Below are 26,718 nucleotides of genomic sequence, written 5' to 3' on the forward strand. Positions count from 1 at the left end.
CATATGTATGGCACTTAAAATAAAAAAATTTCTAAAGACCTATAATTAGATATGGTGTTTGTCAATACTGTTGAAAACAGTTATAGTTTCCTTGRATTTAAGCCATTTAAATTTAATCTTGACTACATGTGAAAAAAGAAACATATGAAATATTAAAAATAGAAAAAAAAGTCAGTAACTATAATGGAAATGTCAACTCAACCTTAACTATAGCAGTAACAGCAACATTACTGTAATACAGCAATTATAACCAATACATCAGCAGGTATGTGTAACAGATGCAGCTAGGACTTTTGATATTTGTGATAGACCAGCTCCTCAAGGCCACTAAATATTTACATCCATCAGCTAAATGTGCAAGAACTTCAATTCATATGAGCAACAGTAGAAATATCTGCACACTGCATAGAACACCTATGCTGAACCAAACCATCAACTTTGGAATATACTGTAAGTCTGTCCTTCATATGTAAAGACCAGAAACTTTCGTGCATAGCCTGAAGACATATGGTTTAATATGAAAAAAAAAAGAAAGGAATCATCAAAGAGAATTTTGAGAGAGTCTGACAGACCATTATATACACTACTTTCCTCTGAAATTCCCAAAGTAAACACGTTTGAGAGCTTATGTTTCTGCACACTCTTTGGAAAATATAAGTTTGGGCTTCATTGAAGGATAGAGGCTCTAAAAGAGAATATTTGGCTTGTTTTTTATTATAACAAGTCTGCATGTGATTTTGTTCAGAAGAAATCAAATCTGTGAAGCTACATACTCACTGAGTTTGAGTTTGGTCAGCCACATAATATAAAACTTTGCATTTTAAAAAGCCTTTCATCAGAGRATATTTAAATGCTTTGCTAACATTATCAAGCCTCACAACACCCCTGTGAGGTAGGTAAAATACATTGGAGGAGGAGGATTTCATTGAGCATGTTCGTGTAAATATCTCTGGATGGAAAGGGTAGGTTCCCTACTAATGCAAACTATCACACATATTTAGAGCTTACTATGAGGCAAAAAATACAAAGTACAATAGCAAAGGATTCCCTCTTCTTCTGGCWATAGGCAGTCAGTTTTATGCAGTGTGGTATCCCACCAAAAAGTGGAGAAAATGCTTTTCACAAGGATTTCATGCATCCAGCCCAAGAAACAGCACCCTCTGCATCATAGAAGACACAAAATGAGATGGCAAAGATGGATAATAGTAATGATATAGTAAAGATACTGGTATGGTAGCTTAGTTTGGGGATGTGTCTACTGGTTCGTGAAGAAAGGGACACATTGGAGTGAGAGGCTAGAAATCAATACTCCTTCCGAGTCACTCTGGTAGTACCTGAAAATGGCAGGTTTTCGCTCTTTTCACACTAACACTTCCACTGTTCAGCAACTGAGGGGAGATATTGCTGCTGTGAAGCACTTTTGTAATCTCCATGCCTTCTGAAGGACACAACCAATTAAAATGGGTATTCTCTGCATTCACTGGCCATGTGCTCCCTAGTGAGAGTTGACGTTGTGGTCAGGTGGTTGTGATGGCCTGGGCTGGGCTATAGAAACACTGCAATATATCCACTTTCCTCACTGAGCTGCTGCAACCTGCCTCCTATAAATCCTCTATAGTTTTTTCTTCTTCATGGCGCAAAAATGTGATAGTATTTGGCCRTAAGATGAATCAGTTTCATCTGTAACACAGAGCATCAATAATGCAGAAGGTTATCATACAATTCACAATTCTACTATCTTACCAGCTTCTCAAATTGAGGATCAAGAAAAAATGAACAAACACATGATTGAGAAGAGTATCAGTTCTCTAAACAGTCTAAGTGGAATAAAAAAAAATAAAAAAAAAAACAGAAATAAAACAGTTTTCTCAATATTAGACAATACAAATACAGACACACACATACTCCTCTTTCTCCATATTTCACTTTTCTATGTTGAATTAAGTGGTACATCTCATATTTGCAAAAATACTGCCCACATGGAAAATGTGAGTTGTCTACCATAATACATCATTACAGAGGCTGGTCCACTGCATGCAAGACAGCTATCTTGGTTAATTCTATGCTTTTGCATAGAATCAGACATAAGCCATCCCCCCCTTTTGCTAATTTCCATTTGAATCTTATGTTTATTCATAATACTTGTGCATCATCAGCTACATTCCTATTTACTGCACGGGTTGGCTGACCCATCGTGAATAACACTGCCTTGTAAAATTGTTCAGAAGAGGTGGTTCATGGATCCTCTCCAATCAACTATGCAAAGTTTTTTTTCATAAACACTGTGTATGTACATGATCAAAACTATATTGTTGCACTGATCAGCAGCAAATAAATCTATGTAATTACAATGCAAGAATGAGATCCCTCTCACATTCRTTTTCTCTATCTCTTGCACTCTCTATATATGTGCAGTTTATTTAATCATGGCAATAGAGAGACTGCAGTTGTAACAACTGGCAACTTAAAAATGAGCCATCATCTTTATAATCATTAAGAGACAATCTGAGTGCTGGGCTAGTCAGCAACTAGCAGTGACAGCTGACTTCACCTCTCATATTGCCCCCACTAAGAAGCCATTTCATTCTTCTTCTTTCCATCCTTTTTGTTCCTTGCAACACTGATTGTCAGAGATAGTCTTTGTGCTTTGTATAATGCCCATTTTTGATGTAACAGAATTTCACATACAAAATGTGGCTGTTATACGTAAGCATGCTAGAATACAGGCAGGGACAGTACAAGCATGCACAAAATAGTCTTTCAAGGGTTTTTGTTTGCTTCATTTTCTTCAAACTGACAGTAACGTTTACATGCACCACTTAATATCGTGTTTGGTTTTGTACACTTGAGGAGTGGGTTTCACAAGCATTCATGACCTTCTCTTCTGCAAAACTTCTTGGCAATTTTCCATGAGCCTAGAAAAAAGAAAGCTCCTCCCTGCAATCTTATTTTGTCTTCATGAATTTCATGTCAAGCATCTCTAAAATTTCTCTTTTTCCTCTTGCAGAACTTTATGTCCAATGGTCAGTTGGAAAGACATTTTAGTGTGTCAGGGAWTTTCTTAGCCACTGGAATAGTTCTTCCTTATAAAGCCTTTGCCACCGCACATTGGCTTCCACTGTTTCCACAGCCCGGGAGAAAGAGGCAGCAGCTCCCTCTTCGTAAGTCTTTATAAAGTTCTTTAGCTGGAAATACAATTTACAAAGTTAAATTTGCAGGAACTAAAGAAAGTAAATATTTTCAGTGCATATAAACAAGCCAAACATTTAGCACAAACCTTCACAATCATTGTTGAAGTAAATGTAAGAACCTATAGAGAGATTTAATGCAAAACGTAATGAGACAGCAGAGTCTGTCAATTATACGTGATGCAATTGCTTCAAATTGCAGTGGAAGTTATTGACATGTCAATGCCAGATCACATTAATATCATTTGCTCCTTCTCTGCTATTGCCCATCTGCCACACTTTGTAAGACAGCTGGGCTGCTCTGAACTTTTCATTTCTACTTAAGAAACTAAATTGGGAGCACTGGAAAATCTCCCAATTCAAGTTTATAACCAAATGTCATCAGAATGTGGCCCTGATCCTCTTTGGATTAATCATAGTTCACAACAAATTTATTTCATTTTGATTTGCAGAATTCTTTTGTTTAGAAAGGAAGGAATGGTTAGTGAGAAAAGAACAGCAAGAATAGCAAACAAGCACACACTTGATTTTTGAACTCTTGAAATAAATTCTTTCCCTYATGAGAAAGCTTGGCTCTTTCCTCAGCACTCTGAAAAGGCCTTTGCTCTGTTCTCAGGTCTGTTCAAATCATAGCACTATGATTTTGATTATTATAGTTGATGACCTTGGTGTGCTTTGAATCACCAGCCACTTTAAGTGAAGAGAACTGCAAGAATCATCCACACAGTAGGTTGCTGGTTACGTTGACTTGTACAAAATCAGTTGTTTTAGCTACACATTGATGACTGGTAAACTCTTATTTTTTAGAGATGCCATATCACCTTATCCACTCAAACTTGATTTCCACTAACTTCTTGTGTACCCACTCAAAACTGAACAGCTGGCACCGCAACTATTTCAATTCCACTACAACTAAAAAGTACCTGATCTTTGTACTTTTTGTARTAAGTAGTTATTACTTCTTATAATAAGTGCTTACATGGCCAAGTTCCTTTAGAGGAAGTAGAAACAGAAAACCTGTCAGCATTACCGTGGAGGTGGGAACTGAGGGTGCAGTGGGCAGAGATGTGGCAAGGCTACTCAAGGCTGCTCAGCAATGTCCTCCCCAGCTGGGTAGCCTTCAGGAAACCAGCTGTGGTTCTTCTCTTACTTCCTTCGTCGATTAGACTGAGTGCAGACAAATGGTCATGCACAAACATGACATCACTATTAGAGTTCAATTAATGGTGATTATCTCCTTTTGTRTAAGAACCATGTGATCCATTTGGGATTATGTAGAACAGCTGCTAAGCGAGAAGTAACAGACCCTTACAACCCCCTTAGTGGGGGCAGATGTTAAGTTGAAATGAGAGATCCTTGCAATCTAGGTAAGAAGTACTTAGCTCTTAGGAGAGGAAAAAAAAAAAAAAAAAAAAAAGAGAGAGAGAGAGAGAGGAAAAAAAAATCCTGTGATGTCATTTGGCCAGAATATCAAGATTAACAGCTCTTCTCACACTGAAATACTACAGATAAGAGAAGAACAGAGATGGCACTGGCAACTCCTCTTTTACCACAGAGTTTTTCAAGGTAGTTTATTTGCTGTGTATCATAGAGCAGCCTCGGTAGAAAGAGCTTGTGTCTAACTTCTCAGCTACTAGAGTTAGGAAAAAAGACCAAGTCTACATGTCCAGGCAGACCTTTACTCCAGACTAACTGGAAGATAGTTAAGTGTGTGTTTTTCATTCAAAATCAGTACCTAACAGAAAGATTCTTCAGTAAATTATTCTACACTTAAGGCAGCTCCAAAACCCTGCTTCAGGTTGAAAGTTCAGTTCAGGGTCTGCCACAGACTAACGAAGGAAAAAGAGAAGAAAGGTTCACTGTAGCAAGATCCAACAGGAAGAGAAGAATGCAATATTTTAGAGTATATAGAGAACTGCCTGCACTATCCACCTCCATGATAACCTTTCATTCCACAGAGGTACCTTCATAATCTGCTTCTCATCTTCCTACTGCATAGCTGCACGATGAACCTGTGACTCCAGCTGAGCAAACTATACTTTCCCAATAACCAACTGCTGTTCCTGGTGGTTCAGTGCTGCTTTGGATCAATCACAGAGGAATCTGCAGTGACTCATTGTCCCTGCAAACCGGTCCAGAGGGACACACAGATTTTTTCAGCTTCTCAGACCTTAGTTGCTGCTGACAACTTTTGATCCCGGTCTGCTTCCTGCTTACAACAAAACCAGCCTCACGTACTGAAGATCATTTATAAATTACCTCCATTAGTTCTTCTTCAGTATTAAGGAATTCCGTGACTCCACTGATGAGCTTGGAATTCATAAACAGTGCTTCTCCATACCTGTAAGAGCAAAAGGAAGATACATAGAGATTCAGTGCAAGAGTAAGGTCAGCTCAAAATGAGAAAATAATCTCCTACAGCAGGGAAGAATACCTAGCATCCAAGAGAACAGTACTGGGATTAGACAATGTTTCATATTGAAAGCCTAGACTGCAGCATTTTATAGACCTAAGTGTTTGCAGTTAACTTTTGGTGGGATGCTGCTAAGTAGGATGAGTTAACTGAAGTCACAAATGAGAGTTCCAAAAAAAAGGAGAGGACCAAACTACATAAATGTTTTATGCTTATGAAGCAGCTTTCCATGTAAGAACACCAAGAAGCTCAAAATACAAACAGCAAAGAAGGAGCAACAACTAGAAGTTGCCCTGAGGAGCCCTTCTAGCTGCATCACTAAAATAAACTTTCTGAAATCCAGCAGTCTTCCCTGCATTTTGCACTCATCCTCCTCACCTACTTTAGCTCTTAGTTAAGTGAACTAAATCAAATTCTCTTGTTCCACTACCTGATAATTAAAGTAAGTAATATTGATAAAAAGCAATACTGCTAAAAATTATCCCCTGGGCCATGATGCAGCATCTTCAAAGAAACAACCTGTCAATGAAGATGTGAAAGCTTGTGCACAGAACACTTGAAGGTAAATGTATAGCTGGATAGGATATTCATTTGCAAGCAGCAATGACATTCAGCAGGTATTTGCTTTCAAACTGTTCATTGAAGTGCTGCTGTTCGACTTGCTCATCTACAAGTTTTCTCAAACTCCCCAAGTATCTATGTCTTTGGTAAAATAGATGAGATTGTTCCTGAATTTTTGTTACATGCTGGAATGAAGCATGTGACAAATAGTTAGCCTTACCTGTATCTGCACACAGATCCAAAAAAGTCTCTAGCTAATCTGAACATGATTGYGTTAAGGATAGGAAATCCAGCTCCCCTGTCAGGCTTGCATAAGTAATGCCAATCGACTTCACAGCACTTAGGTAAGATAGGTTCAAAATTCAATTTGAAATGAACTGGCACATCTATTGCTTTCTCTTCTGCTTCTATTAGTCTGGTATTAAGCTAATTTCCCTTAAATGCTGAGGTACTGTAACCCAAATAGTCCTTCAGAAAGAGAAAGGGAGAGAAAGTGAAATAGAAAAGAAAGGAGAGAATGAGAGGAAGAGGGAGTGGGGAGGAAAAGAGAAGAATTAAATGGGAGAGGACAAAGCAGAAGTTTTTGGTTTAGGGGWAATGTCTACTGTGCTGCTTACAACCTGGAACTTATGTGCAGGAAACCACTGCTGTAAATATTAAAAATCCTACTCCTTGACCACTAATAACTGAATTATTCATGGGTATTTCACATCTCTTTTTTTCCCAAAACTTCAGCCACACTGACATATACAGATATCCAGAAGCAAATGCTTCCCATGGGAAGTATGGATTTCATGGTCTTTTAAGCACATTTAGGCTTTCTAACAAAGTCCTTTATTGTTACATTCTCAGCTTAGCCTCATAATTGACTGCCTGGAAAATTGGAAGCTCCTCTTGATGGGGTCTTTTGAGAAGGTTACCAATCCACTTTACAGAAGCGACCCCATGAAAATCATTGCAGGGTTTTTATTTTTTCTTGTAGCTAGTGCTGTGTCCACTGTGTGCACAGGAAAGAGCAAAATTTTTTCCACTGAAACCTATGCCTTCATGAACATTTATGCTGCTTACTGCCCATTGTACTTACATGGTAATAAGCCAGCCACTAATAGTAATTTCTATGTGGCCTCTGCTGGCAAAAATTCTGGTAAAGCCACCTCCCAAAATGGCATTTTGCAAGAAATATAAACAGACATCTATGAGAAAGTGTTTGCTCTTGCAAATATCAGTCTTCCCACTCTTCACAGAAAAGGCAATTGCATTGTAGAAACAGACTCTTAGAAACTTTGGCTATCTGGAACTTCCTAAAAGTCACAGATTCAGCACCTGCTCCTACATTTTCAAAGGTATTGCATTTGTGGGAAGTAAAATTGAGTGAATTTGGCAGCATATTCCATTTACTTTGGCAAATTCCCAAATATTGACAAATGACTCAGTTGGATAAAAGTCTTCATAAACACATGCAGGTGCAGACACATTCAGAGTGACTTAGAAGGCCACGTCTGGAATGATCAGGTACCAGGAATTTAAACATAGCTTTTTCTTTTTTTTTTTTTTTTTCAATTTTTCTTAAAAGATAGCAGTCCCACTCTTGAATTTTTTTTTAGAAATCTTAGTTTCTAAGTCACTTTGCAAATGGGATATGAGTAATTTTGAAGTTTTTTAAACATTATCCTTATCTTCTGAGTAGTGTGAATACAAGCATACTGTAATAACATAAAAGACCGACAATATTTTGTTGGAGTTGTTCTAACTCTTTGATATGGAGTATTTTCAAGTCAGAGGAAATAGCATTAAAATTTTAATCACTCAGCTATTTGCATTACTGTTTCAAATGTCAACATCTCTCATAATAAATTCAATGGAAAATACCATTGAGATATCAGTTTATTAAATTAATGTTTATTACAAAGTATTACATCTTTAAACAAAATTATATGACGACGTATAGTTGCAGAAAAAATACTTGAACCATAATCCTGAAATAAAGTTTGTATTTAAAAAAAGTCTTAGTATAGCAAATCTAAATCAGAAGCTTAATTTTTCATTCTATCATGTCAATCTTTCACTAAATATCTAATTGTACCCTTTGAAAGTCTCTCTAATAAGTTTTAATCTGTAACCACAAAATGAAATTATTTTCAATACACATCAGGTATGTAAAGTTTGTATTAATTATTTCATTCCACTGGATTGATTCAACTGATGATCAATAGGAACTCTACTGGATGGACACGTTTCAAAAACGTGTAAAAGACAAACAGCAAGTGATACAAGTCCTTTGATGGCTCTTGTGTTGGCATCAGTGTAGGTAGCATAAAGCTAGTTTGGGGTGAAAAGACAGCAATGCTGTTATTTTCTCATAAAAAATACAGTAACAGGTGCTTCACAAAGTCTTGCTGATTATTAGGAAATCAGACAACACAGTGATGCATACTAAGGAAGATGAATTAACATTCACATTTTAAGCCAAGGTAAGCCATCTTAAATTTTAAAGCAAAATTTTTTGTTTAAAGGCAAAAAAAAAAAGGGATCTGAAACATTTTTCTAAATTTTACCCACTTTTCTACACTGCCTATACTTGTACATATCTAAAATCACAGGTGACAGCTAGATGATCAGACACACATTTACACTGAGAAGGTAGGACACAATTTTCTGTGTATGTGCTTGTAACAATACAGAATTCATACAAAAATTCTGTTCAGATCCCTTCAGGAACATAAAATATTGCCTGCTATCCTGAACATAACTCATTTCATTGGGTTACAAAGTGGGTCTGCCATTCACTTTCTCAGTAAAAGTCCAGTTCTTAGAATAGTCATACCAGAAGCAGAGGCTTCTTTATTTTTAAACCCTTCAGAACTCATAGCTTTTAGGAAATTGCTTTTGAAAAGTGAGTTCCTGCAATAGAAACTTCCAAAACTAACTTTCAGCCCAAACCTACTTTTACAGCTGACCTTCTTTTAAAGCATACTAAGCTAGAAAATATTATGCACAGGAGGATGGAATAAACTTTCCAATTTTTTTTAGGGAAGTTGTATGGACAGACTCTGAGCTTCCTTAGCTCATTTTCTGATGCAGTGACACCAATAGTAAGTTGGTACTTCTGACATGAGGATTAAATTTAGCATCTTAAATATGCAGTTTTAAATATTCTATTTTATGCTGTGAACCCATAAATGAGCAGATATCCAGCATGTTATCTAGCAAGTCTGCCAAGACCATGAGGGTGGTTTGGCTCCCCTGGGGTGTCCGAAGCTCTTGAACACCAGCGCTTAAGAACCTGAACTTCACCAAAGATACGGTCCCTTCTAATCTCTCAGGATCASATGATTTGTTGTGAAATCTCTTAGACCCTGAAGAACTAAAAAAAGCCTCATTGTTTGACTTTTTGACATATCAAAAAGGATTTTTAAAGTGTTCAGTGGGCTTTTTTCAATAAAAGTTTTAGTATATGTGCAAAGACAACATAGATATGGAAACAACACAGTCTCCTTCCTGTTCATCCGTATTTGGTTTCACCAGCAGAAAGCCTTTAGAAAACTGAGATATTACTAAAAGGTTTTATTTTTCACAGTTCAACTAACATGCTTGAAGAAGAGTTTTTTTTCTCTCAGATTTAAAAATAGCATAATTTTTGGGGAACTGACATTATTTTTTAAAAAATCTATGCAAAAGTAGGATTGCAGCAATTGACATATGGGCAGAATTCATTATCACAAATGCAAACACAATACAGTAATAGATATTCAAACAGATGATGATCTGGAGATAAATGTTTGCATAAATGCATGTGGGAATCTATAAATAAATGTATTCATGATTCATATTTATGTATCCAATGTTTAGAGATGTATCCTTACTTATGGAAAATGAGAAGGGATTTATGCATTGATTCAGGAATCAGTATCTAAACCACCTACATGAAAAATATCAAGCAAAAAATTGTAAAAATATTTTTTATCTTTACCTAGCATTTAATATTTTCCATTTTTCTCTGAAAAACTTCCAAGCAAGATCCCTTCCATGTGGATTTCGAGCTACGTGGATTATAACATCAATTGCATCCTGATCCAGGACAACTTCTGAGTTGAGGGATAAATTCAAAAGCCTAGTGGGAGAAAAAAAGGATAAAGAATTTAGTTTCATCCACTTGAACATATACTCTAAGAAAAACACACTTAAAGTCTCTCAGGAAGAGAAGAAAAGAAAAAAAAAAAAAAGACAGAGCCTGTAAAGTGGCTTAAGTCTCCAAGTGAATTTATGATTTTATTTCTGTGATTCCAAAGACCAGACCAATTTCTGAATCAGGAAAATTTTGACTTCTCTTATTGAATTCTAGTATTTGTAGAAGATATAGATTTAAGAAGATTCGATAAAAGCTGAACTGAGACCTTTAGGTGTATTTTAAAAAATCAGTAACATGACTAGACTGTTCAGTATATTTATATAAAGAAACAGTAATTATTTAAAATTTCAAACATTTCCAGTGAACATTGGACAATTTAGAAATGAAATTACATCAAAATATGTTCACACATGTGCATTAACGCAGAAAAACAAGGTAGTTCAAATAACAAGCTGTGTTTTAAAACTGATGTTTTTCATTTAGACAAAAGCTCAAGCAATAATCCATAAAAACTGAATTGATTATCACTAACCATCATATAACCATACGATGGTTATTCTGATACTTATATTCTCCAAGTTCAGAATCAGTGCATTCCTACAAGAAAGAAGTTAAACAATGCAGATAGGAGACCTCGGTGGTGGGCAAGAAGCTTTTGGGAAAACTTAAAGAGAAAAGAAGAGCACACACAATGTGGAAGAAGGGTCAGATGACATGGGAACAATATAGAAACACTGTCAGAGAATGTAGGGATGCAACAAGGAAGACCAAGGCCCATTTGGAATTAGAGTTAGTAAGAGATGTCAGGGACAACAGGAAGGTCTTCTATAAATACATCAGCAGCATGAGGAAGACTAGGAAAATGTGGGTCCGCAGTCAAACAGGGTGGGTGCTTTGGTGATGGAGAAAGTAGAGTTACCAAATGCCTTCTTTGCTTCAGGCTAGTTCCCATGAACTACAGAGTCGGACACAAGACAGAAAACCGGGAGAGAGGAATATGATTAAGGGCCTGGAGCATCTTTCATATGAGGAAAGACTAAGCAAGCTAGGCCTGTTTAACCTGGAGAAGACTGAAGGGGATCTTATCAACATGTACAAATACCCGGGAGGAGAATTAAGGGAGGAAGGGGCCAAACTCTTCCCACTGGTCATCAGCAACAGAACAAGGGGCAATGGGTGTAAGCTGACACACAGGAAGTTCCATCTCCACGTGAGGAGGAACTTCTTTCCTATGAGGGTGAGAGTCCTGGCACAGGCTGCCCAGGGAGGCTGYGGAGTCTCCTTCTCTGGRGRTCTTCCAAAKCCGCCTGGATGCCGCCCTGTGCCCCGTGCTCTGGGTGTCCCTGCTGGAACAGGGGGTTGGACTAGATGATCTCTAGAGGTCCCTKCCAAYCTCAACCATTCTGTGATTCTGATATATATATAACGTTTTTCTACCTGTTAAGCAAATTTCTGTCATCGCTGCAAGTTAAGGCTTCTAATAATATTTTCTTTTCAGATACTGCTGTGATAGAATGAAATTTCATCCAAATGAACTCCCATACATCTTCATCCATCAGTGAAACTCCTGTACAGTACACAATGTCTCTGACATTAAGTGGGATTCTGAAAAAGAGATCAGCAAGAATAAGCATGGGGTTAAATAAGCTGCCTCTTGATACTGTAAATGAAGGAGGAACATTATTACTTTYAGGAGATTGCAAAATACAAGAGCAACAGTATCCACTTCTTGCTGGAATATGCTTAAAACCCAGTAACTCTTTATTTGCACTAAGCCATCCTAACRGATTTTCTAATAGTACAATACATGTCTGGCATTTCTTTCATAACATTGTCACAGTGTTAGAAGAGAATAAATTGTAGTCTTCTCTTCCAYCAATACGTAATGTACCACGTAACCTGCAGGAAACTTTCACAAACTCTCCAAAATAGCATGGKACATAATCACTCTCTTTCAGGGCTCTAAGTCAAATCTCCTCCTCCTGTCCTTAGTGCTTAGGTCTTAGAATGGGAGCCGAACAGCCGAAATCTCCTCCTTGCCTATGTTTTAAATTTGTTCTGTAATGTKCAGGTAAGAAAGGATGCACTCAAAAAACACTTCTTAAAAACAGTATATTCAGAAAATAAAATTCAGAGATCTGTTTACTTATTCAGCATACGAGTATAAAGACATTGATACTTTTGGGTAGTTTTGGATAAGAGACTCCATATAAACTCAGGCTACAATTAAATGAAACAAGTTCTTGAAGCTGAATTCAGACCTACTAAAGGATAAGCATTTGCACCATTTCCTTATGAAGAGATCTGAGTTAGGCTTTCAAATTTCTGTCCTACATACATTTCTAAAACAAATACTAACAAGCTGAAGCATTTTTTAGTGGAGGGTAAATATACTGTCAAGCCTAGAATTTCTCTGAGAAACACATTTCTGACTTAAAAAAACCCTCTTTTTTTTGCCAGTAAAAATTACAGCAAAAGTTATGTTATGAACAGCTGAGTTGAAACACTCAGCTGAAAGGCAGCCAAGTGCAAGACCTGTTGAAAGAATCTGGACATAGATTAGCCTGCTGTCAGTGTCTGGACAGTAATACAGTGAGACAAAGAATAAAATTACCTCTGTAAAATCTGATAACAAATCTTACACTGTACAAAGTGAAAAAGTTGCATCAAGGCTTTCATTCTAAGAAAAAAGCGCTATGCAAAAGACCAGACTATACCAGTCAAGAACCAAAAAGGCTCCTTGGTTGCCATCTATTCACCCTTCAGAGAAATTTTTTTTCCCCTGAAAATTTTTTGTTGTTGTTCTCTATTCAGTAGTGACTAGTTTTGTTAAAAAAAAAAAAAAAAAAAAAAATTCAGCCGATCTCTTTGGCCGTTTTTGTATCCCTGGGAAACTAAACCAGCGTGGCTTTTTAGCATTTCAAAGTTTGGATTGGTCATCAGTGCTTCAGGAAGAAGCAGGCAAGATAGGAAACTACTTTGATTACTGTGAAGGGATAAAAACTGTTGTTGCCTCTAAGGGGTCCCAACAGCTGTGATGTTTTTATGAGGTGAAGCATAAAAAGAATCTGTAGCTAAATCAAAGCAAAACTGTAAGAAAAAAATCACCCCTCCTCCTCTTGGCTGAGGGCTTTTGGAGATTTAATGCCTACTGCTTTTTTGTTGTGCTTTTTTTCCTAGTACCAGAAGTACTAAAAAAGTCCTGAGGTTGTCTTTATTCATATTCCCTGGCTAGTGTAGTCATCGACTCACAGGATGCATCTGCAGGCTCAGTTACAGTCACAGGAATATTGCTGCTTCCTGAAAAATWTACAGCACAGGCCTGTGCTAACCAAACCACACAGGGCCAGCTTGATTAGCACTGGGATGTCTTGCATTTGATGCAGGCAAACACAGACATTTATTCAGGAGTAAACTCTCCAAAGCAAAACTGAGAGGGTAAGCAAGAGACCTATAACCCATTTTAAAGGTGGTARGAATATAACACTCTTAACTATGCTCAGCACATACCAGCGATTTTGTTTGCTGAAGCAACCTGCTACATGCAATGCCAAGAACTGCTCCTATCTAGCCAGGCTGGACTGATGCCTATGATGCAGATCTTAGACTGGTTCAAGATCTTGTTCCTCTACTTCTGCCACCACATCACTGGGAGCACATCCCATCCCTAGCCATAATATGCAATCAGCATGACTATGGCTTGACCACACAGATATGCCATTTCTACATTTCATTGACTCATAATCGCTACACCCCAAAACTGCTGGTTCCATAGTTCTTTCTTCTTGATGCTTGTTTAGCTTTTGCTAGATTTTTTCCCTTGATGTTCTTAAAAAAAAAAAAAAAAAAAGTTAGTGAGTCTCCTAAGACCTGCTCAGGACCCAGTGATCTTGGTCTTTGTCTGGTCTATGCAACTGGTGGTCTCCACAGAACAGTTATATCAAGATCAAGGAAACTGGAAAATTCTTAAGATTCATCTAATCCATTAAGATTATTTATAATTAAACATGAACCGCCAGTGAAGTAGTCACCATTTTCACCAGCCCTTTCAGACTGCTGCATTTTGAATTCCAAAATCTGAGTTATCATTATTAAAATAGTTCTGAAGCTCAGATTTTACTGAGTTGAATTTCCACTTCACTTAAATGAAATTTCCACCTATTTTTCAAAAACTGCATGCAAAAGAAAGTTGTATACAAGTGAATCTACTGAAGAAAATTAAGACAAGAATTTAAAACAAGAAATCAAGAAATAATAAAATTAATGGAGCAGATATTTAGCTGCTGTCTTTGTGTTGCTTTTTATTAGTTGACAGTGTGGTTCTCAGTTTTCTAAATAGCTACAGCTTTATCAAAGACTCGGGTTAGAAGTTCCAGTAACATGTATATGCAGCTACCTATAAACCGCCATTTACTGCATACAATACAGAAGCAATAATAATTATCATTGTTTCTTGTTTTATTCATTTTCTAGTTTATTTGTTCTTAAAGCACAACTTCTACATGGGCTGTATGTAGCTATGATGCGTAGGGATCCATGCTAAATTACAAGGAGTAGGGAACGTTATTCTAAGAATGGGATCAAATGACTATCCTAAATCTGTTTTTTCCTAWGATATTTAGGTATGAAGAAGAACTGAATCCAAACAAACCTTATTTCAGTGACAGAAGAACTTTGTATCTTGACACACACACACTAAAACATTTTTTAAAAGCACATGTAGTTCTTCTTGCTGAGATTTGCTGGCAGAAATAATTTCTTTATTTACTGTAAGTATTGCAACTCAGCCAACAGACACTTCACGGAACTATAAGGCACCTGGAAAAGATAATCCTCTGCTGGCTGACTGCCTCGCTAATTCAAATAGGAAGTGTGTGCTGGAAAGAAGGATGGTCACTCTGTATTTGGGTACAGCAAACAGCATACAAAGCTCGAGATGGACATCCAACCCCAGAGGAAGATAGCAACCTCACCTGTGAGGTTAACGTTTTTGAAAAACAAAGTTAAACATATAAATTCCATAATATATGGAATATAAACATAAACATATACATTCCATAAGCTTTCCCAGGCACTATCATTTAAATTCCTTGTGGTTTTAGCAGCAGYACAGTCAGTAACTGCAGGATAATTTGCATACTCTGAGAAGGAAAGAGGACTTAAGAGATTGATGGCATTGATCACATGCCCACAACCGAGATGCCACGATGCTTTTTATTAATGAAACTCTATTGCTACCAAATCTGTGGCAGTATACTTGCAGTATTGCAGCAGATCTTCTCAAAATCACCCAATCAAGTGCTCTAGGGAAGATTTTAGGTCTCTATGTGTAAGCTAAATCATTAGGATAACATGGAAAAGAACAACAACAAAACACAAATGAAAATATCAAATCAAATACTGACTTTAAAAGCCTTCACTTCAGACACTACAAAACCTACAGCCGTAGGTATGAAGAGCTACAAATCACTCCCGTGAGAGTCTCTTGTAATCAGGACAGGGGGTTCCTTTTTTGTGGAAATGTAATCTGTTTATGAAAATGTGAATATCCCAAAAGTCACTTCTCTTTAGCTATTGCCTCAATAGAGAACCTCCTCATTTAATTTTCTCCCTTTGTGGAGATTTTTGCTTTCTCTCCCCTCTACTTATTACRGACCTGTATTTCATCATTATCTAAACATACAAAACCTCTCCAGTCTACAGATTTTTTTAGTTTCATGGAAAATGTTGTGTTAAGACTGCCTTTCCCTGGCACTAGATCAGCACATGCRATGTTTGCCTCCTGCATTAATTGAATCAAGTGGATAAAATTAACTGTTGTTTGAGTCCTGCTTAGGTAGTAACACTATAGAATGCATTTCCTTGCTACATGAAGCCTCATCTGGGCTTCAAGGCCACTCTCATTTTTAAAGTGCCAATATGATTGATGGATACTTCAGAAGAATATAGATAAAAATTGTTTTAAAAATTAAACACTTTGGGAAAAAGAGTTAAAAATTAAACAGCTAGAAAAAAAATTAATTAAAATCGTGCTGTGCCTTTACAGAGATTTTTTTTTCAAGACTGAATAATAAAGCTCTACAATGAGCTAAGAATAATCTTCTAAGTTATAATTAATTGGTACATACTTGCTCCTATTTAAAGTATGTTCTAACAATTGGAGATACATTTACAATATTTGACCATAATTATTTATCTTCTGGGCAAACTGTGTTCTCTTTTTTTTTCAGGGTAATTGCACACAGTTTTTTTGAGTATGTGACAAATCCTAATAGAMTGTAGAGTAACATTCAGGCAGAGAAAATTAATCAGAAATATTATTCTTTTGCTGTTTAACATGTAGCTTAAGTCTATTTCTCTTGACAACTATATTTATATCCTTGTTCAGTAGGTTACAAAGCTCAAGTAAGAAGTAACAAAATATTGACTCACACAGAGCAATGCATGGGCACTTTGTCGGCAGACATGTAGTATAGATTCTGTTAGGAGTAACAGCAAAGCACAGTTTATTTTCTAAGATGGAAACCCCAAAGCTTGCATTTCCATTTGTTTAATAAAATCCAAGAGCTGCACTGCCTGCAAGATTGTGCACACACTGTTGGRGAATGTCCTTTCTCATGGGATGGCMTGAAGACAGAGGACAGAAAACTRAGGCAAAAAGCTGTGATGGGCTTGATTATTTTGGGTGTTATTTAATGCAGGGGACACTAACTGAGGATGTGGTTATCCCGGGTCTCTGTAGCAGGGCTGTGTACAGAATCTAGGTCTCCTGATTCCAAATCCTGTGGTTTGGAGTAGAGATCCTAAGAATCGGACTGAGGCAGATAGAGAATAGAGACAGAGAATCCCTCAACAGATAGTTACTGCTCCTGTCCTTCCCACAGCAGCTATGCCATAACTGAGCATGCTGCTACTCCTCCTAGCACACTTCTGTTCTAACTAAAGCAGAAGTTTAAGCCATCTACAGCTTAAGTTTTACTTGGCTCTGTGGCAGAGAGCAGCTACCTTCCTTCACAAGAAAAAAACAAACAAACAAAAACTACCTGTGCTTTTTAAACTAAAAAAAATCCTACTGAATAGTACTATCTATTCAACATTAACTTGTGTTGTGGTGAGATTTTTGGCATTCCTGGAGAGGAAAAATTGTAGAAGAATCTTGCAAACTTCTCAAGATTTCAAATTAATTATTACTAATCCATAATTGCTATATATAGAGAGCTATTTTACTGTGAGCACTGTTAAAAGTCAAAAGGTAAAATGCTTCCTGAAACAACCATCCTCTACAGCTTTGTTTCGTCTTTCAGCTACAGGATGAAATCCTCCCTCTATTCATACATACTCCCAGATCCTTTTTCAGAGCACTACCTCCTTGATTAACTCAACATCTTGCACTCAACAGTCCTTTCTTCCTCCCTAAACAGTTTTATTGACTGGAGTGCAAGATTCTTCTCAAATGTTGTAACAACCTATTAATTAGTTAAATCATTTCAGCAACTCTGGCTGGCAAAACTCCAGTAACATATCAAAATAGATGAATAGCTATGCCAGAGTTTTTTTTTTTTCACTAATTAAAACTTACAGGAGCTGAGAACACAGTAGAAGGGATCCATTTTGTGGCTTTACATTTATCTCACACTCATGTATGAACAACAAAAAAAAAAAAACTCATTTTTTTCATGTTTGCCRCTAATGATTTCCAAAAATAGCTGCTACAATGGGCAACAAAACCAGAAATAAAGCTGGTGCTTCTTCTAAGCAACTAACGAAAATAATTAACCTTTTGGCCACATTCCCATAAACAACTATGTAAGTAGTTAAACTTAAGTATATTTATGAGTTGCTGCARGACTGTAGTGCTAGTGAGCACATGTGAAACCAAAAAAAACAAAATAAAACAAATCAACAGGGAGCGAGCGAAACTGAAATAAGGGAGAAGGAAAAGCAAGTGAAAAAAAAAAAGCCACTGCTTGAAAAAGTGTGTTTCTATCACTTGAGCCAGACCTCACTGAAATGTCTGTCAATTAATGTGTGTTTTTTACCACTTCCTCAGATCTATGAATAGCTTTATTTGTAAACATGCTACCGCCATTCCTGCAGCACAATTTACTTTTCTGGTGGCATTTCCACTGAGTAGTTAAATGCCAAGGGTACACACTGCCAATTTAGACAGAAAGTATCTAACAAATCCTTTGTCTCTTGAAGAGTAAGTACTACTCTGGCACGGCAACTACGGGAATTTAGTAGACTCAGATTAGTCTTGGTGGTTACTATTGTCTTTGTTCAAATTACCYGAGGGAAGTCTTTTTTCTTCACTACTTATACCACTCTTTTGTCTGATAAAGAATCAATCAGTGTTCCTAAAGTCRCAGTAATAGATAAAAAAAAGACACTGGGAAGCCTTTGCCCTCATAATTAYGCTTAAGAAAAGATATCAACTAAGATATTTAAGTCCTAACGTGCTACCTTCCAAGATCTTCACTTCAGTTTTGCACTAACSAAAAGTGCTTCACCTGTAATGCAAAAAGACACACAGATGTGTCCTCACTTGAAATTCACAGACAGAGGAGGGAAATTCATGGCATAGTCTCCCTTCACTGGCCCAGTGGAGCAACCCAGATGAGTAGAGACCAGAACTGATTCAGAACATCAGGATTTGTTTACTGTCTTACTTTTGGAAGACAGCAAAATGCAAACTTCCTCAACGTCTGGGCTACTGGATGGATGCCTCCTTGAGTCTATTGCAGTGCCACAGTTTGCATCACATCTTAAATATTCTTCTGAATATTGCTTTCATGGCCATGGAAAAGAAGAGCACTCATGCCTTCCTGTCCATTGACTCCTGCATACACTCAAAAAACAGGCCCTGTAAGTGCACACAGAACTGCAAAACAGCCAAGCAACTATTAAAAAGAGGCTGAGTATTCAACTCTGCTAACAAATCGCAGGGAAATCTCAGCTCTGTTGATAAAAGATTGGCAGACTGTAACCAACAATAAAGAAAATGTTTCCTCAAAGAGGGTCAATGTAATATGCAAAGACAAGAGATGCCAAATTTTCAGACATGGGAATAAATTTACACACATTCATTGTTAAAAAATATTGGATCCTCTTTGGTGATAACTGCAATCTAATAATTTAATAATCTAATAAGTTTAATAATAATCTAATAATAAGTTTAATAATAATCTAATAAGTTTAATAATCTAATAAGTTTAATAATCTAATAAACCAGAACCATCATGACACACAAACAATGGTGTTAATAGTAAAAACTGCATTAAACTGTTGGTGATGCAAAGCCCAGATCAATCATATAGATCTACTTTTTTTTTTTTTGTGGTATTAAGGGAATTCCAGGCAATTAATTAAAATTAGTTGTTTATACTTAAAAGTCATCAACCAGTAAGTAGCCAAGGTTTTTACTCCTAAAGAGTAAAGAGGAGTTTTACTCCTAAAGACAAAATATGAGGAAACTGAAGTGACCATAAATAGCTAAGAACCTTCTGATGGGTGCAGTAATTTTTTTGAGAAAAATTATCATGCAATCATGCTTGATGCAGTACTGCCATCTCCCACTGCTCACTCCTGCTCATTAAGAAGAGCAGTATCAGTGCAACACCGCTAACAGAATCAGCATGCAAACACTTYTTCATCTGACAAAGATGAAATCAGCACCTCAGTTCAAAACAGTGCTCTCCCACCTCCACACAAACCTCCCCAACTTTGCCTGAACTGAGTATACATTCACAGACCACTTTGCCAGCAGAAATACATGGCAGCCTTGTGGTGGTAGTTGAATGGTAACAACATTCAATGGTAACAACAAAGAAAATCACAACTGCAATGAACAGGGCACTTTGTAAAACATATATGTGTATGACATAGTAACCATGTCATACAACGTTATGACAGCTCGTGTCAGGAGTTTACAGATTGCAGCTCTCCATACATTCCTTCCCAAACATTAGAAATACACATTTCCTGTGTCTATCCAAGGCAAAAACGCTGAAAATGCTAATCCTCTTAAAAAATGTGTTGTTCTTTCAAAACAGATATGCAGTGAAGGTTAAAGGGGTTAACAAGGCTGATGCTCAAGCTCAGGTGAGCATTGTATGGTAATTTTGTTAATTTTTTTTARGCTGAACCAAAATGCTGTTATATCTAAGGAGTGTGAATAATGTATTTCTTCACACATGAAAGAGCTTCACAGGGATGAGCCCAGTTAAATGAAGGCAGAAGCAAACATCTTAATTTTCAGCCAGCTGTAGCTTCTCCTGCATCATATTTTGCTGTAGACTGAATTTCAGTAACTTTACATTCTCAGTTTATGGGGTAAATTTCAGTGGGCTTATATGTTTTATACTACTTTTGTATTCTTCTGAACATAATCATGGAAGATTGAAGGTTTCCATTGCTCCAATACAGAAGTGGCAGGTAACCAAATTTAACAGAGCAAAAAGGTTTGCCTTCAAATGAAAAATCGATGCCGTCTTYGAAGCAAACTTTGCTTCAACAACATAAAAATACCAAAGCGATTTAAACTTAGTGATTGAAAACACTTTAAGCCCCATCTTGAAGTCTGTTTTCAGATTCTCAGTTGAGAGAAAAAAAACATATTTTTTTTTAAATAAACAATGGCAAGGATTAAAAGATGACCCCAATTCCTAGACCATAACACTCAGATGTCTCCCATTCCTAGAACCTAATATGTGATGCTAATACCAGTTTGTTTTGTGCCTCATAGAGCCAAACTTCCTTTCTGGAGGTATGCTCCTTGTTTTAGCATCATTTGCTACACTGAAAAGTGGTTGTGAGCACTAATGTTTTAAAACCCTTTGCATACTAAGTAACCCTGATCTTCCAAGCACACATGAAGCTGAAATCCCCTCCTTATTCTCACCAATTTTCTATGAAATGTCACTTTGAAAAAAACGTGTGAGCGAGAGAAATACAGAAAGTCATTSCCTGTACCCCGTAGGCTAATACAGTCAACCAAACAAGAGAAATGGAGGTTTAAAGTCATGCCTCAAGGGTTAATTATACACATTAGRGAGTCATTAAATAAAAAACACAGGCAATCTTAGAAACAAGGGTTTGAACTCAAACCTCCCTCTCTCAGATGAATGCCCTCATCTTTGAGTTAGACAGCTGTATTCCTTCTCTTGCTAATGAAATAAATTCTAGCAGCAGTTTCAACTAGAGGAGGAAAGTGAGGTGCAGTATCTTAGTCCTGTCCGAAATATCTATCAGATAGATGCTCAGGGTGGTCTTCTGTGAGATGCCAGCTGTGAGGCTGAGGAATTAAACTGAATATGACAAGCTCAGCTACTGCCTCAATCGCAGAACTATTGTTTAAAAAGGGGCTGAGTAGCAGTTCCTCTGCCAGCTGTTTTTCAAAGGAGCAAGTCTTTTTCTGCTTTAGTAGCACTACTTTGAAAGGCATCTTCTGAAAAGATCTCTATCTGTAAGACTGCCATTCTCATATTTGCCTGACACAGGTGTCTTCTCATGTACAGTGGTGGCCTTCAAAAAGGGCTCATCCTCACCACCTCCTGTTCAGAGGCCCTTCATTCAGCTTGCTGACTGCCGTCAACCTCATTCACAGACTCAGATCTCCTTACCTGAAGCCTAACTTCAAGCCTCTCTGACTCTGCTCTGTGAGACAAGCACCTAAAAATGCGGCACTGCAACATCTAAGTCGCTTTAWGAGCTTCAAACCTTCAGGTCTCTCAGGAAGAACAAAAACTCTCCACTTTACTGTACGAAGAATAATGTTACAGATCTGTATATGTTTCTTTACTAATCCCATAAGAAAATCTACAATGCTACAGCTGGAAATTTAATCAGATTTTTTGAACACTGMTGGAAAGACAAAGAGGACCTCTTGCTTTGTGCTATGAATGACCACTATTTTGCATGGTGAGCAGCAGCAATTTATTTGCACGGTAATGAACATATAATTACAAAGTACAAACAGTAACTGATTATTATTATTTCAATCCCCTGCAGTGGAGAATAGATGGCAATTATTTTATGGACCTATCATACTAAATATAACTAGTAGGATCCACCACTGTATGCATATGCTGGAAAAGCAGAGGAGATGTTACTGTATTTGTTTATTACCTAACACTTTATTCCCAATTAAATGTTACAAATAAAATATTTCAGAAGAACATCTAAGGATCCACAGACTTACTAAAAACATGTCTAGAAAGTTAAAAATTTTAGCCTTTCTACAGTATTATTAATCGGCCATCCTGAGCTACATTCATTCTAACTTTGACTGCATTAATTGCCAGGAAATCAACCCCTTTTCCATGAGTTGCTGATTGTGTATTTATGTGATATTCATTAATTAAAATTCTAATTTTGTATTGATTTGAACACATAAGTCTTGCCCATGGTCTTGGGGCATAAGTCCATTTCCCAAGCGTCATTTTTGTGCCCACTGCTTTGAAGCATTTATCCTTCCAAAATGTACTGCTTATGAACTAGCTCATTGCTGAACCATCTCATCTTCAAAAAAAAAGGCATTTTGAGAAAGACAGATGTTGGGAAAGTTGCAAGTTTGTCTTCATTTTTACTCTCATGGTCACACTCAAATTGTGCTTGATGGCACAAATGTCATGAGCTTGAAAATAGCCCACACTTCTTCTTTCTTTGCACAAAACTTCATTGAATTTTCTCAGCAGAGACTGAGAAATTCCCAGGAAGAACACTGGGAAGATCATGCACAATATCTCAAATATCTCCTTAAGGAAGAGAACCACATAGGTAGAGATACTCCCTTTCCTTTGATCATCTCTAATGTCTGTGGAGCTCTGTCTTCACTCTCCGGCTGCTCAACCCCACCAACATCAGCCTTTCTGGGACGCTCCAGCCAATACTGTTGGCCTGTTTCATAAGAAGGAGAGGCAACTATGAGAACTTTTAAGGGGAATTTTCAGCAGCAACTGGATTCATTGTAGGCAATGAGAGGAACACGCATGGATACGTATATTCTCTGCAAATGTCACCAGCTTTTCACCACCAGGCCTTGTCAGAGAAGGCTGGAAAAAGACCAACAGCATGAGTTGCCTCTTCTTTGCAAAGAAGCAAGCACCGAGGGATTCCTGGGGATTCTGTGTTAGTTTGCAGCAAATTCACACRCAGCTGCTAAGGGCACCAAACTGAGAAAAAAACCCTCTTACTGATCAGAAAGAGCACAAAATGGCACCTGTTGGATGTGCTCGCTGCATGTACCTTGCACTAATTTGCTTGCCCTTCGTACTTGAGTTAGCTATTGTTTCTCAAGTGCTAAATGAGCGAGAGGAATGACTCAAACGTCATGTTAATTACAGTCTTATTATAGAATCATCATCATTTTTTCTGGTGGAAAAGGAAGGAAAACAAACCAAAACGCTATTTTCAGGTTTCAGCTTGAGTTGTTTTAAACTGACTGAAGATCATATGGGGTCTCTTTGATTTAGTGGGAATCTGAACCTTCATAAATGAGCAAACTGTGAACCCCTATAATTGCTGTTACTGTGAAACACAGGCTAATTTTATGTCCACCAATCTGCTGGAACATTTCTCTGCTATTATTAGCAGTCTTTGCAATGTTTTTTTCAATATAAGTAGATATGAAATCAGTCTGCGACTATTTTAGTTACATTCAATACATGCAACTGCTCTCAGAACAGCAATTGGTAATTTCTGGGGTGGAGAACAGAACTAATCCTATAATCTTAGCAAATAAATAAAAACACAGCTCTRGCTTCTTTGGAAGCTGTACCCTTATTTATCAGCTGGCTGTCAATCCCAACTCTGTAATTACACTATTTGTTGTGGCTATTTTTCAAATCTGTGCAGTTCCTTTGGAGAAATGCAGTGCTTTAACTTAGCAGCTATTCTCTTCCTCTGGCCTGCTGTGAGGCCTTTATCATAATACTCATCATATGCTGGCAGCCACAATCTCATGCTCCCAAGAATGGCCCCATAGAAAGGCTAAGATGAATCTTCAGATGGCTCCTTAAATTTATTCCTTCCCTCTCTTGCTATTGTAAGTAAAGCAATAAGCTTTTCTTTTTCCTGATACCACCTTCTTCAATTCTGTTGGAAAGCATGAAGACAAAGGATGGAGAAAGCTTTGCAGTGACAGCTTTTTAACACTGAATAATCTACTGCTGTGCATGTTAATAGATGGTGCTACGTTTGATTAACTAATTTTGCAACTGAATATCTAAGTAAATTGTATTTGCTGATTGTTTCCAATAATTCTTTCTCTGTAATTTCCTCTTTGCATAGYTATATGCTGATTGTTGCAGCTGACAATAACAATTCATAAAGAACCATGGGGTGTATATTCCATAGTAAATATATGCGGTATCATTGTACACAGAAAAGTCACTCCACTGCCTCCTTTCCTATTTAAAGGTATCATCAAACTTTAAGGATTTTTTATTTTTTAATGTCAAAGTCACAGAGYAGTAATTTCCAATGTCATTTTATGGCTGGGTTTGAAAGACAGGCAGGTACTTAGTAAGTCAGCATGCCTTTAAGGTGGTTTTGAAGTGTGCAAAGTCAGACAGATATATATTTTAATTGCAAATAAAAAGCTAATTGGATGACGTATGAACAAAAAGTCCTACATTCCTGATAACATTTTTGCAGACTAATAAAGGAACGGCCCTGAGAACTTAAGTCTTTTCTTTTTTTCTTTTTTAATGAAAGTCAAATATTTTCCTTTAAACTGAAATATTACCAGATCATATATTGATGCAGAAATTTCTATGCTGCCTCCTACAATTATCAGAAAGTACACCATTCTTCCCGTACACCATTCTTCCCAAGAGGCTGCAGTCTTAACTTGTACTATGTATCATCATCTACAGAACACTACACACTATAGTAATCCTCCAATTACAGTATTTGGTCTCCTTTCTTCTCAGTCCCTCTGTCTCTAACCTTTTACTATTTTTACCAATTAGTATCTTCTGGTGTTTTGCCCAGACACATTTTCCATGTTTGTCTATCAATGTTTTTCCTTTTTTCCTTTCTTTTTTTCTCTTTAAAACCTACATTCATTCACTTTAGCATATGTTTATCTGACTTTAATGCTGGCAGGGGCTATATTAGTTTCCTCTCCACCCACTCATATACACACAGTCAGGTAACTCTCTCTGAAACCCCATAGCCATTTTTAAAGAGCAGCTGGTGACCTCCACCATTCGGCAACAGTGGGTACTAGAGAGGAGAGAAGAAGGAAGAGCACCTCTGAGCTGGAGCAAAGGGAAATGTAAATTACTGTTTCACTTACCGGTTTCTATTGCTGGATATCCAGTCAGAGATTAATGTTGCAGCCTGCTGGTGACAGTGTTTGTTACCAAAGCTGCAAGCCAACATGATGACTTCACGACGCAATTCTCTGCGCAAATTAAAGACAGCCAAAAGGCTGTATTAGTAAATGCATTTGATTCTTTACAAAAGGCATTTCCTAGAAGATAATGGGAGCAGCTGATAACATATATAACAGATAATCCAGCTATACAGATTTCGATGTCAACTAAGTGCCTTCTGCAGCTGCTACATCTGGAAACAAGTCACAGGCCAAAATCAGCCCTCATTTACAGTTATGCTGACTTCCTGACTTCCATGTTCACATGCGTCCAAGTTCTTAAATATTTAGTGCAGTCAAGTATTAAATTAAGGCTTAACGAATCATTTCTTGTTTGTAAACTCAAAGGAATCTTTTTTCAGAGCATTGTGCTGCTCTCCATAGTATCCAGTAAGGAAAAACAAAAGAAAGATAGAGCTAGGACAGTATCACAGGGAAATATAAGAATGTAACAGTGCTCATGTTGGTAGGGGGCTGAAGATCACACCAAATTTTAGGAGAGTGCTTTATTATAACTAGATCATGCAAAAAAAAAAAAAAAAGAAATAAAGAAAATAGGAAATATAACAATATAACAGTACTCATGTTGGTAGGATGCTTGAACAAGAGACTTGTTTAAATTATTCGTTGGCCATCCAAGCTTCAGATACATAGATGCAACTTGCCTTAAAATATACTCCTGGGGGGAAAAAATATATTCATTGTTATTACTAAGTTTTTATTTTTTACTCAAAGTTGAGATACTATTGACTACTGACTTTTTCCTTTTTCCCTTCCCCTGAAATAATGTCACATTTTCCAAAAGTTTGGATTCTCAGTTAATACATGCCCATACACAATCCTCCTTGATCTCTATAATGAGAAGTAATCTGTAGAACAGCTACTGGATTTGTAACATTGTGTTAGCCAACTTTTTTGTATGAAATACACCAATTAAAAAAGAGATCCTTAAGGACTATTTTGAACTCATTATACACGGTTGAAAACTTGCTAGAGTGTCAATAGGCTAATGTCTACCCTATGGCCAATCTCAAATACACTGTGCATG

The 26,718-nt window shown here is 37.1% G+C and overlaps 1 protein-coding gene across 1 annotated transcript in view; it reads right to left on the bottom strand.

Annotated features, from left to right (window-relative positions):
• Window positions 1-546: 546 nt before the first annotated feature.
• Window positions 547-26,718, bottom strand: part of TRHDE (thyrotropin releasing hormone degrading enzyme) — a 206,747-nt gene continuing 180,575 nt past the window's right edge. The window contains exons 14-19 of the mRNA XM_026052784.1: window positions 26,252-26,349; window positions 25,593-25,700; window positions 11,729-11,896; window positions 10,133-10,273; window positions 5,448-5,529; window positions 547-3,185 (exon numbers count right to left, since the gene is read on the bottom strand). Coding sequence (XP_025908569.1) covers window positions 3,042-3,185; window positions 5,448-5,529; window positions 10,133-10,273; window positions 11,729-11,896; window positions 25,593-25,700; window positions 26,252-26,349 — 741 coding nt within the window. The 3' untranslated portion in view covers window positions 547-3,041. The remainder of the gene's footprint in view (window positions 3,186-5,447; window positions 5,530-10,132; window positions 10,274-11,728; window positions 11,897-25,592; window positions 25,701-26,251; window positions 26,350-26,718) is intronic.

The sequence above is a fragment of the Nothoprocta perdicaria genome, unplaced genomic scaffold (assembly GCF_003342845.1).
Source record: "Nothoprocta perdicaria isolate Ctin4 unplaced genomic scaffold, notPer1 scaffold_91, whole genome shotgun sequence".
Classification (NCBI taxonomy): Eukaryota; Metazoa; Chordata; class Aves; order Tinamiformes; family Tinamidae; genus Nothoprocta; species Nothoprocta perdicaria.